The 13,776-nt window shown below is 38.6% G+C and overlaps 1 protein-coding gene across 4 annotated transcripts in view; it reads left to right on the top strand.

Annotated features, from left to right (window-relative positions):
- Window positions 1-1,728: 1,728 nt before the first annotated feature.
- The window catches only part of LOC102697913 (calcium-binding protein 8), a 51,703-nt gene continuing 39,655 nt past the window's right edge, over window positions 1,729-13,776 (top strand). Inside the window, exons 1-2 of one of the 4 annotated variants that reach the window (XM_015367283.2) lie at window positions 1,729-2,688; window positions 11,571-11,695. In XM_015367283.2, coding sequence (XP_015222769.1) covers window positions 11,578-11,695 — 118 coding nt within the window. In that variant the 5' untranslated portion in view covers window positions 1,729-2,688; window positions 11,571-11,577. Of the gene's footprint in view, window positions 2,689-3,960; window positions 4,231-5,394; window positions 5,861-11,570; window positions 11,696-13,776 lie in introns of those variants that run through there. The other 3 variants (XM_006640862.3, XM_069184377.1, XM_069184376.1) reach the window with 3 other exon arrangements.

Here is a 13,776-nt window from a genome sequence, read left to right as displayed (position 1 = left end):
CTATTTATGATTCTTTGACATCGATGATAGTGTTAATTGCTTATTCGAGGAGTGACTTTACTTATGAAAGTCTCATTATGAAAATTCCATTGCCCATCTCTTTGTAATAAATGTTAACGTTACCTTATGTGTATATATCTCTTTCCTTACCACTAACCTTACTCTAACCTCACTAACCTCACTCTAAAACACACGGGAGCTACACTTGATGGACACTTCCAAAATAACAGATTATGCTGAATTTACTATGAAATATTTTCAGCCATGCTGCCTGGTCGTCTTCCTCAACAGCGCAGTAGGTTTGCACTATTGGCAGTAAAGATCACCCTTTCCTAATTCTATCGCAACTCAGATAGACCAGGCGAAAATACGTCTCCAATACAGATACTTCAACGAAAAATCTGAAGAAGAACCTGCTGCAGTTTTTTTTAATATTTATTTTGTGGGTTCTTGGGTCACTACAGTTATTAACTAATTAGGGTATACCTAATTAGCCATTACAGGGATCACTTTTCATAGCCTTTTAAACGAAATACCTTGAAGAAGATTTAGATTTTTTTTACGAATCCAGCACCAGCGCTACGTACTATGAGCTACGTTATGTAACATTGTTCATGCGTACTGTGAGTATCACTCCTTACAATTACTGACAAACGTAACTAAATCTTACGTTATCTAAGAGTCGTAGATGTGATACAATTCGGAATGACAACCACTGAAAAATAAGCAGCCTTATGGGTTGCGTTTAAACTGCGGAGGTGACCGCAGATGTGCATATTCTGTACAGTGCCATGTGAACATCTGCAATTTTCATAATCTAACCTTGAAATCTCTTCAGCAACCTGGGTCTTTACGTGAAGTAAGCACTCAGTGTCTCCATCTACCAGGCACTCTCAAATGTATTCACTAGAGTTCCACCTGGGTCATCCGTCACGCCAGCTGCGTCTGTACACAGAATGGCGCATTACCTCGGTCGGGACCGAAGGTACAGTAGCTCTGTGCAGTCTGGAGGGGGCTGTGGGGGCCTTACTATCCATAATTTTCTCCTCTTGAGTAAGTAAATGGGGGGTCAATGTTCTCAGAGGTGCTTGAAGTATTATCCACGCAGAGTAAAGAATGTCCCACAAACGATTCCAATAATCTGAAATCAATTATCTGTTATTTGAATCTGTGGAAACTGAAAATGACTCCTCCCTTAAATATTAATAACCACTAATTGGAAATGGTTGGAATAGGGACATTGCCGTAAACCCTACAGGCGATACATAAATAAGTTTGAATAGCCGGCGACTGCCTCCAGAGGAAAGCAAGGTGTAATTAATGAAGAATGTAATTAGACCGAATACAGTTATGAAATCCAACACAGAAGCGTGCTAAAATATTTATAACCTGGAGGTTACATAAGTATACTACAGGATAAACGAAGCTTTTCAAACCTAGGTTATTTTACTAACAACGTGGCCGTTAAACCCTGCGTTAGGACAACAGAAAATAGCCTGCTAGTGGTTGAAATATCAATTGTTAAGTAGAGGGGAACTGATTGAGGAGTGTTTCAGGGTCTGACAGACATTACAGGCGTGTGTTCACCTTTTTTCAGGGCACTTTAAAAATATTTTTGTTTGGGCGAATGAAAATGAAAATATTTGTACATTTGTGAAGGAAACATTTCCCAAATCCCACATTACACAGCAAGCCATGACAATTGAAGAATTGATATCCCTCGTTTTCGTATCCGGTTACATCCGATAAAATGATTATCAATATGTGAGACGCCTCGCCTCGTGGAGTCCTAAAACTCCACTTTTGAAATTCGAGGTCAGTGCCGAATGATCGTTATTGTCGTTTATTTGTGAGTCATGGTTGTGCCACCGTGAAGATAAAGCGATTTGAGCCAATAACGAGCGGCTAAAGCAGTGATTCAGGGGTGAATCGAAGTAAACCGAGGCTGATAACGTTCGTGTTGGTTCGCTCTGCCTGCTGCTCACAATCATCATGTAAAAGAATTTCACTCCACCTGCCAAAGATGAGAGCGGAAAAAGAACGGATTGTAGGCTGCGCCCATTGACTCATGACTAGCTTCTGAGGCAATGCGCTCTGTTCCTATAGAGATGTACGGGTTAAACATACAGTCTGAGAATATAAAAACACCGTTAGTGTACAGATAAGGAAAAAAAAACCGCAGTTTTAATTTTTCCCTGTCGAAAATTGGAAGTGGGAGACTAACGGCGCACTGAGCGTGTGATTAACTGGTTTAGAAGCTGATGCTCTTCAGTCAGGCACGCCGGTGCGTGGATCCCCGTTTGTGAATTTGGGAAGAAGGAAAGGGACAGACCTCTTCAGCCTCGAATATGGGGATAGAGAAGAATCCAAAGGAGCATTAAAATTGATGGGGAGTTGAGGATGAGTACAACTCCTGTTCCATTGCTCACGTTGGAAATGGGACATTGAACGTGCGCAATCCACATGGACTTGTCACCGGAGAAAAGGTTCGCTGCAATCTCTTGTGGTGATGGAACAATAGCCAGAAACGTGAAGAAAAAGATAGATCAATTTTATTTAAACCTAAGCACAAAAAACCACAAGCACCGTGGACGCTACCGTATAAACTGGGCTTCAGTTCTTTTGTGCGCCGGACATTAGCGAAGGATTTGGATAATCGCTTTCAGAGGCACAAGATTACCTTAAAAGGTAAGTCGACGAAGGGAATGTTCAGTTTCATACCTTTTTTATCATTCTAGTACTTCGCTGTGTAACTGTATCAATTCATATTACATGCCGTGAGTCTATGGTTTATGGGTTTTAAGTGTCCAACAGCCATTACATTATAATAGTGTAGACCTAAGATGTTTTTCGTCACCTGTTGTAATTGGCCATTTACTGTAGCTCGAGTAGATTTAACACTTTCATAGCAATGGGATCGGCAATTTTTTGTGCATACGAAATAAATGTTTTAGCTGTTGCTGTCTTCTGTAATCTTTTCAGATGCATCGGGTTTTCACACCCTTGTTCCCGTGTGCCTAATGCCTCTCTCGTACTTTTAGATTTACTTTCTTAAGTACTGTACAGCTAAAAGGGTTATTCTGAGTACATTTTTGCAATTTACTCTTGAGAGACAGAATTGATCAATAACGTTAATTCATTTCTTACGCTACATAAGTGTGATTGAGTTTCTGATATTTAATTTCATTCTACAACACGACTTTGTGTTGGTGAACCGGTAGGGAGATTATTACGTTGATCAGTGGTAACATAAGAACGTTGTCGTTATAATATCGTTACAATAAGACAGTATGTTATTATTATTTTATTTTTATTATTGTTGTTCAAACATCTTTGATTTTTATTATTGTTGTTGTTCAAAACATTCTCTTCAGAGAAAACAGGTATTTAACACCCCCGTGACACAAACCATGTTTAATCTTGCAATGCAAAATGGGTGCAGTTGAATTAATTATTCAATTGTAGGTTAATTAATGGGTGAGTTGAAAATTATTATTGTGTGTGAACTGCTTAGCACAGAATATATATGAATAGAAGAATAGATGCAGAACGTTTAGCCTGTACTGTAGATCATTAACCATTTCAATTGCATTTAGTTATTTTAGCTTTTATATGTTCCTTTCCGGCTAAGACTTTAATTCCTGGCTAAGATTACTACAGAATAACAAGAAACAAAAAAGAATGCATTTTGCTGGAGGGTATGATTTATTCCTTTAAAATAATCCTTCCGAGAGATGGAGCACCTCATCAGCCTGAGCTGAGTGCTCTGCACGGGTTCACAGCTCCTAGCTTTCAATGCTGCACAGATACAGTAAGATCAACTGACTTCTTGGATCCTTAAGGCCTTCTAATTAGTCTTGTCCAGTGACTCCCATGTGCCGGAATGTGGGCACAAGTCAGTCCCTGCTTTGCACTACTGAAATATTATCGGCAGATTTCCGGTAGTGATGCTGCTTTGGGAGAAGCCCAAATCTGGGAGGCATTTAGGCGACACCGTCCAGGGACAGTCTGCAGGCTCTCCGAGTTGCTGCTCTGACAGATGGAGGTCACAGGCACATCTAGGGAAGGAGATTCAGAGGGTCCAAGTACCTTGTGTGACATGATGGACACCAGGACAGGACAGCCAGTTCTGCTGCAGTGCCCACTAGAATATGATCCCTATGGGTAAGCAATGCCAGGGCTCTTCTGCTGAAGATCTGGTATACCGTCCGATACAAACAACATGGGCAGGTTGGCATTTGTGACTGTGGGATCTTTTTTTTTTCCCCTCCTGCTACTACCTAATGTTTTCCTAAAAAAAAAGACTGAATTTCTCACTCTAATCCCAGTGTCGTTTTTTTCTTTTCCTTTCCAAGCTGGAGTTACTGCCCTCTCTGTCTCTTTCAAGCAGTCTGCCTGCGCCGGGGTTGTTTTTTCAACACCTTTTGTCTGGGAGAACTCCGTTTGGGAATGTGATTGTATCTGCAGTCTTCACTGGCTACAGGCTGCCAATCTGTTTACCACTTGGTGCTCAGCTGGTTACAGGAGTGTAATGTTTGGGTGCGAGCTGGAACTGTGCCTTAGTGTTTGATTTTTGTTGTTGTCTATGCATACACTCTTCCAAAGAATCAGAAGGCGGGCGGCTCTTTTCAGGCCTTCAACATGCGTGGGGCTTGGAAGGTTTCGTTTTGTAGCAATTTGTACAGTCGGGAAACAAAGGGTGCTGCTATTGTGAAATTGTGTGGTGCTTTCAGAGCAGTGAGGGGACCTGCAGGTAACTGTGTCTGAGCGTTCGGAAGGCTGAAGGGGTGGTGTGTGTCTGACCTCATAGTCTGCGCAAGTGTTTGCGTCTGTCAGGGTTTGAGATCTTCCAGCTGGTGCTTCTACTGGAGAATGTAAGCATGCTGGTTCGTACAAAAAATAGTGCACATGCTAAAGAGATGGGCCCAGGTCACCTAAGTACAGCAACACAGGGAGCACCTGACAATGAGTTAGTCTTGTGGAAATAAAACTAGAATCAAACAGATTCACTTTCTGTTTTTCTCCGAGAGTTTTTTAAGCCACTACAGAATTAAGCTATCTCCTCTTGCTGTCCGTAGCTGTGTTACCACGCTCAGTATTTTTGAGAATATGGTTTATTTGTTTCACATTTGGTTCATTGTGTTACTGTGCGTTTTTAGAATATTCGACGCTTTGTCGGCTCTTTGGTTTCCTGGCCCTTGGTGTCTGCATGTTAGAACAAAATGAAAGATTTACAGGTGTTCCGGCGCACAAGGGAGGATGTCTATAGTTAAAAGGAAAACCTGGTGTTCTCCAACGGCATTTTGGAATAAGGCGAAAGAATAAGAATAAGAATAAATCAGACCCCCGCAGAAAGGGGTACGTCGTAAAAAATTAAGGATCATATTAAAAAGCTTCAGTCCTCAAAGAGTGAATTTCATTTGTTACATGATCTCAACTTTCTTCCTTTTCCAGATACTTATTGAGCCTACATTATAGAAAGAGCTATTTTTTCATTTTCAGATTTTGTATGTAATCCATGCCAGTGTCACAGTACATTTTGAATGAAGAAGACACAAGTGAAAACAGATTTGTTTGGATACATTTTCCTAAGAATGCTGTTACTGAACAGAGAGAATTGACAGATATCTCAACTGTGGCAGTGGGAGGACACTCGGTTCAGTGTACCTTACATTGTCGTTTGACATTCAACCAGCGGGGTGTGAGAATTTTTATAACGTTGGCATTAATCCACTGAAAAGGACCTGATGTTTAAAACCCATGATGACAAGGGTGCCACCAATGGAATCTGCTTCTTAAATGCAAGTCTGTGTGGCCAAGAGAGCTTCTGTTCACTTGAAAAGGTGTTGTCCACAGGATGGTGAGAATATTTGCATGCAAGCGCCTTCAATATATGACATCGGTTGGTCTGCTCCTCAGCGGTTTTGAAGTAAGAGATTGCCATCTGTTGTTCTCTGTGGTGTGTCTCGCAGAAAACGAATGCATAACAGTACAATACATGGCGAGAGGGTTGGCAAATTAGTCTGGCCTGCACTCCACTTTCTCAGCAGAATTCAGCATTCTGACTCAGTGCTGCTTAGTAACAGGGACATTGTTGTACATGTTGGTTGAGAACTGGAATACACACTGGATTATATCACACATACAGAGACCATCGCACAAACTACAAGTTCACTTTGTTAAGATAAGTCAATCTTTCAAAACTGTTGTTAATACCCATTGGGACCACTTATGTAGTTAGTACTGTACTTTGCAAGGCTAATTTAATTAGGCGTTTTCCAACATCGATTTAAACAATGGCCGAAGCAGGGCAGTCCCGTACTGCTAAGTGCACTGAATTGGCTCTGTTTTTTAAATGTGTTTTAAAATCTTGGCCTGCTTCTAATGTGTCTGATGTTAGTGGTTTTGACAGTTTCCATTGAGAAGAGGCCAGAGAACCTTCAGAGTCCGGCTGCATTTCTCTTAGTCAAATACAGAGAGGGAGTCAGCTATTTGATTGGCTGTCAGTGCCAACAAAGCACTGGCGATGTATCTGTGAGCCCGAGACCCTTGCTTGTATTATTGATTTAGAAGAAGATGATGTTGTAGGTTAAGTAATTGTCTGTCTGTGAAACTGCATAACCCTGCCACTTCATGCTAGTGTTAAGTTGTAAACACATCTGATGAGATTATTAGGATCGATCGACAAACAAAATAAAACAATGAAACTTGTGGGTTTCTTTTAGGTTTGGGGGTATTTGTTGAGGAGAGAGAACCAAGCTAAAGTGTTGACAGTGTTCAATTTTTATGACTATATAAAAAATGGTCATCAGCCAGTGAAAAAAGCTTTCTTATGTATCCTCTATTGCTCAGTTTGGAATATGTTTCAAATATGTCTTCAGTGACAGCACCCGTAAAGAGAGGATGGATTACTCTCTGTTTATCACATTTCAGTGTGTTGGTCAAAGTCCCAAAACTAATCAAAAGTGCTGTGATGCATGTATTTTCCATAATTGCTTCTTTCAGTACTCACCAATGTAATTGTTTGTCGTCTTTTCTTTGAAGGTATCACAGTACATAGCAGCAGATTCCTCACTGGACTTCTAGATACAGTATATCACTGAGTTTCCTCTGTCCCTGAACTAGAGATTGCATTTATATTTTCTTCTTCTTGCCTTCTATCGATAGTGAGGTTAAGGAGGTTTTTTAATTCAATTCATACTTATATAATTAAAATCCTAACACCGTAAGAAATTGAACCCCATTTGTATTTGTAGTTATTGTCTATGGTGGACAAACAGTAAGTTAAAATTTATGTTTAGTATACCCATCACCTCTGAGTTTCTGGTATAAACTTTACAATGAATGGATATTGTAAAACATATTAAAAAAAACAACAACAATTCATATGAAGAAAATAATTTAAACCCCTATTCAGACTACTGTATGTGTGGTTCCAACCATAAACAACAAATATTATTGATTTTGACCAACCTTTTTGGTCCTTTCTGAGATACAGTATGCAGCTTTAGGAGAAACTGAAGTGAAAAGCGAATATTGTCTACATTGCTTTGACCTCTATTAATCTCTGAGATATTTGTCTTAATTTCTATGCTGCTGTAAAATAACAGATGTCTGCTATTTGCTGGCCACAGCAAACTGGAAAGAGTCAAGATCGACACTTGCCTGTTGGTACTGGAAGCTTGAGAAGTCTCATAGTTCCAAACTGTACAGTATCTACTACTACTGCTCAAGTCTTTCCTACTTGATTCTTAAATCTACAGCAGTGCACTGTGACCTGGTATCAAGACTCTTTGTATTTGTTAAGGGAACTATCAAGGTGTATCTGATAACATATATGATTTAAATACCAATTGGGTTATGTAAATATTGTACAGAGGCAGAGTACTTGCGCCTGGATTTCCTTTGAAGGTTATTACCATAATTTAAATATTTATTTATTTGTTCACTGTGTGTGCCAAGTAAAACTTCCAAACAAACATGCTCTTTCTGCTGTCCATGCAGCTGGATGAATTCTTGTAACACTAGCTGAATATACAACAGTCATTTGAATAAATTTTAAAAAGTTAAAAAAGTTAAAAAGAGGGACCACATTACAATAAACCTGGACAAAAGGAACGTTTTCTGAAAAAGAATTATCCATCTATCCATTTTCAATGCAACACATGATCTCTGGGATACACACAGGACAATACGCCAGGCCATCACAGGGCACACACATACGCAAGCATGTGCATGTTCACATCAGGGCTAAAAATAATGATCAAAAGTCTAGTTCCAGCAAGTGGCTCATCAAGTAATGGTATCAACAAGGCAATAGGTTTCATGACTAAGGATTAGAATGGGACATCAACCCATTTCCATGGTAACAGTGGGGAATAAAACTCAGGGTCCCAAGGTTATTATCACCACATTCAGTCTTCCTGAGTTACTCTTCCCCCAAGGAGAAAAATAAAAACATTCAAATTAAGAATGAGTCCCTTGACATTAAGAAGCTTAATCTATTATGAGAATGAATATTAACTTTCTCTCACCATTTCACAACACCATCTAGAGAGAATTCTAAACCCACTTTTGCATATAAAAAACATAAAGTCAAAGGTAGCAGCCAAGCTCAGTAGGGATCATTGACTGAAATACTGTAGCTGTCTTTTGACTATTGAAACAGACGTGTAGAGCATGCGTATTTTAATATGGAACACTTCTGAGGTATGGTATGTTTCTAAGATGCTAAAACACACCAGAAGACTTAAAGGTGTTCTCTAAAAATGTTAAGTTAAATTTGAAATGACAAGCTTACCCTGCTGCGTTTGTGCAGCATTTGCCTGTTTGCTTGTTTTTGTTGAACTACGGTATCTCAACCTTTCATTCTTTCAAATACTTCAGGTTTATGATCATAAAATATAACAAAACCCTAATGCAGCCTTAGAAACATCTGGATGGAATATGCTACCACATAATGGAAGATTCTATATGGCTTCACTTCAGTTTCAGTGGCATTCAGTACAGAGTGCAGAATGAATCGATCATAGATTACAGTTCAGCTCACTACCTAGAATCAGCTTCGTGCTGGTTTAAAGCAACAGGAACAGATGTGTTATACCAATATCAACAGCACTTTTTGCAACACCCTGAGACCAGTGTATTTATACATTAAAGATGATAAAATTGCAGCACAGATCTATTTTGCCAAAGCAATGAAAAAACGGTGCCAGCTGAAATGCTGGAAATGCTTTATTCTTAATTAAAATGCAGTAGTGTTCTGAACACCAATGCGTGCCTTTTTTGTTAGGACCTTGGATTTTCTTTATCCCATTTGACCTACGGGCTAGAATCATTTTCTTCCGCACCTTGCTCTGGATAGCCATTTGAGGACTGTGTTCATCTTCCTGGGGTCTGTGTCAAGCTAGAGTGCTTTCTTGAATACTACAATTCACCGTCTGTATGTACTGTATATGTGTACTGTGTAACCTACTAAAACTCCATTTAATGACCCTAAACATTCACTCATAATATGTCTGCTCAGTCTTTGCACAGTGTCATTACTGTTTTCTTATAGGGTATTTCTGAATTTATTGCTTTTCATGAAGCATTAACTTTTTGTTCTAAAAAAATCTAATAAGAAAGATGAAATATATTGTTTTGTTGTTCACTCTGCTTTCAAAGTTAGTTTTTGCCCCTAGGCTGAGGGCTATTTAATTATTAAACTACAGAAAGTCCTTTATTAAACTGCTGTTATAGTTTTGATATTATACACATATTCTAGAAGGAAATGCCTTATAAAAAATTCAGTACATTATTTAAATAAAGTATTTGAGGGAGTATCTCTGTGTCAACTACCATACCTATTCAGTGCAAGAGAAGTATCCTCCTTGCGAATCCTAAAGAACTCTTGAGATCACAGGATTTTTCTTTTAAGCTTAGTATTTTTGACTGTATAATTTTACATTAAAAAATACAACCTGATTCCTCAGGCCATTTCAAAATGTTCCGATGTACAGTACATATGTATTCACCATACATTCAATCATACATACAATAGAGTTGCTTATGAAGGTATTTTTATATCAATAAAGCAAATGTGTAATTGACCCCTTTGTGGTGTTACTTGACTTAAATTGCACTCATTTTGGGAATCTTGTCAGTTCTGAAATAATGTAAGTTGTTTAATTTTAAATGTCATGTCATATTGACCCTGTGCCTTCGAAGTGTGGTGTATATTTAGTGATCTGGGAGATAAACTGAGTGATGAAAACAGGTGGTTGTCTCGGTTTCTCCAGTCTGGCTCTGGTGACATGAAATTGTGCAGCAGCTGACGAAACCCATCTGTCCATCAATAGGCTGTGTGGTCCAGCCACTGCAGCAGAGTCACTGGAGGTTTGGAATTTTGTTTTTCCACTCAAGGGAGTAACGTTTGTGTGGGGTTTCAAACTGGCCTGGCATTGAGTGTCTCGAAAGGGGCAAAGCAGAGAGCCGTTGACATTTACGAGTGTTTAGACATAAAAAAATCCATTCTTGGTGAACATTTTGGTATCTCCTTCTCTTAAGGAAGCCATTCCTCACAATCATGCATGTACAGCTTTAGGCAGTAAATATCTTTTTAGTCCCACACTCTCTTACAATGCTTCAAAACATTGACTAAGCATGCTCCTAAGCATACAGTGACCACTGACAAGACATGCACTCAAGGGATTTTCATGTCAACTAATTGCCTCATGAACTGACAGAAAACACTTAAAAAGCGGTGAAACTTATCAATAACGTGTTAATCGCAAAACACGATTCACCATATTTCTCTGCATTTTAGGTTATGTACTAATTTTGGCAAATTAATGACATTCAGAACATCTGAAATATATGCCTTCCCTGTGAATGTTAAGTAGATGCTTATAAAGACTATAGTTTATTTACCTTTTATGTGAGGTGATATAGATAAAGGAAATTGCTTTAATAATGGGGATTTAAACTCACTATATATTTCCAGTCATGACAAACCCTGTCATTTGCTTCTAGAGGTACCCAACACTTGGTTTGTACTTGGTTGCACTCATCTGCTGACTTCACAACTCCGTTCAGAATTAATCTGTTATATGTATTGTATGAATACGTAGCAAACACCATGTTAGCACAGTTACAATTCAATAAACACACGCAGACAATCAGCATGTAAATTAATAAAAATGCGTCACTTCAGCGGTACTGACAGCAGTATTAAACGCTGAGAAACCATAGATTTAAAATGAAGCAAAAGTGGACTGATCTCGTTTAGCGATTAGCGTGTATGTGTGAAATATTCTTTTAAGTGGTATCCGGAGGTTTAAAACAAGCCTTTAAATGTTAACAATGTTAAAAGCAATCCTCTTGAGAGGATGTCTTGTCAGTTGAGGCACAGCACGCTGTTGGTACGCCTACTGTAACTCTCCAGCCATCTAAGGAGTGATTCCACTACAATCACTTTGTAACAAGGTAAAAGTAAGAGTTCTGTAGAGTGATCAGCAGTAAGTCATGGGTGTGCAAGCAGAGAAAAAGTGCATTAACAGCTGTCTCTCTCTGTCTCTGATGGTGTTTAGGGAGAAGATGCCATTCCACCATGTGACTGCAGGCCTGCTGTATAAAGGGAATTATCTGAGCAGATCCCTTTCTGATGGGAGCGACAGTGAACAGTTAGCCAACATCTCGGTGGAAGAACTTGATGGTGAGTGAAGTGCTTGAGTAGTTGGAAGCAGAAGAGTGAGACAGGCTTCTGCACCTTCTTTATAAAGTCTTGCTGTTCAAACTGCTTTGATTCTCCAAATTGCCACTTTACAATGGCAAAGTGGCAATTTGGAGTGGCAACTGTCTAAACGTTTAAAAGTTTTAGATATCTTGGACAGAATCAGCAGTTATATAATCGATGCACGGTATGAGCAACAAAGTTTGCTCAAGCGTTCCCCTTATTTGTCTCTGCTTTTACAGCAGTTGTTAAAAGTTTATTTGGCTGAGACAAAACCAGGGTTGTCATTTAGCAGTCTTGATTCACATTGATCAGAATCCTCAAAATCTTGATCGTAACTACTCAGGATAAATCGTACGTGGGCAGCCAATATGAAGTGCTCTCACAGCTCCTCCATCAAATTTAACAGTCTAGGTAAATCATTGTTAGGCCTTTCTGGTCATTTTACAAAGTAGGAGAATTCATTGAAATTTTAAATGTGTTATGATTCTGCACAGAGAACATAAAACCTTGAGGGAAACGAGTACAACAGTGTACAGCAGAGCAGAACAATAATAACCATATGGAAATGTTCTTTTCAATTTCAAAACATAACACAATAATACAGTCACTGTAAGATGCTGGACAGAGCTCTGAATATAGGCCTGATATAATTAATAAACTCGTGGCAGGATTCTAGATTATAATCTAGATTTGGTGGCATTTCTCCAGAGGTGCTCTGGGCTGTTTTAAATTTTGCTGTTCTTCGCATTAGGCAGCTCCTGTATGCTGCATATAAAAAAAATCAGACTGTATTTAAACATCCCTTTGACTTGACAATTGCTAAGCTTATCAAACATTAATTCAGGCTTGTAGTGTATTTTGGAGGTTGGGCAGTTGAACACAGGAACAAATATTTGACAAATAACATATTCAACTGGAGCTTTTGATATGGAGACTACAGTTGTCACATATGGAAATAAACATCTTTATCTGGATGTTTTGAAATGAATGGGTGAAATAAAGTCTTACTGTCCACAGAAGCTGCAGATATTATTTATGAAAGGTTAGAAAAAAGAAAATCTTACTAAACTGGATTGGAATGCACAAAACACCAGTTACACAGAGTTATTTGTAAAACCCAGTGCCTTGAAACAGGCACACTTATGCTCTAAATTAAAGTGTACTTCAATTCATTAGAAGTAAAATTTCTTTTTAAAAAATGGTCCATCCTCAGAAAAATGCAAAAAGGTTTTGTTTATTCACACCACAGTTCAAAAAGTGAAAAATATTATATATATAATAACAAAAAGGACCTCAGAGAAAAAATCCATGCTAGTCAATGACTAAATAGAAAGATCAGTCATCTTTGTCTGGCTTTGAATATATCACATTGGAGGTTTTTCTGAAAGTCCTATTTTTTTTTGGACTGCAACTTTGTATGCAGCTGTAATAAATAAAAAGCTGTCTTATATGTAATTAAAAACATTCCTTTGTCTTTTATTTTTTATTGATGGTTTGGGTCTTAGGAAATATTTTCTGGATTCATTGTTTTATTAATGAATCCAGATACTTATATAGTGCAGTGAAGTTTCCATTATTTTGCAAAACCAGAATGACCGAACCAGTGTTTGCTCATGTTACCAGTGAAATGTTTGTGGTTTGGCCTTTTGCGTCTCCCTTTTTCCCTTTGTGTTGTAACAATCCAATTAATTGTGTGGAAGGTCAGCAAAGCCCAGCGTTAATTAAGCCTGGTTGAGAAATGCTATCTGTATGAGCAGAACGTGATAAGCTCACTTTAATAAGTAGCATCCCTAGACACATTTGTTATCATACTGTACAGTAGCTACAAGTGTATGCCTTTTTTGCAGAGCAAAATTGAATTTGGTTTTGATTAGGTTAAATGTGGTATTAATCTAAAGTGTGTGTTATGTTTTAATTAAACAGGTGATTTGGTGTCCACAACTGGAGGGATTCTATTGGACTTAAGCATACAAGGTTAAGACCAGTAGGTTGTTCAGCATACCATATTGAGTACCAGGGAGGTGCCCAACAGCAGTGTATGCTTAAAAAGAGGAGGAAGG

This window comes from Lepisosteus oculatus, chromosome 26, assembly GCF_040954835.1.
Source record: "Lepisosteus oculatus isolate fLepOcu1 chromosome 26, fLepOcu1.hap2, whole genome shotgun sequence".
NCBI lineage: Eukaryota > Metazoa > Chordata > Actinopteri > Semionotiformes > Lepisosteidae > Lepisosteus > Lepisosteus oculatus.
The sequence above is the reverse complement of the archived record's forward strand: the minus strand, read 5'-3'. Positions and strand labels throughout refer to the sequence as shown.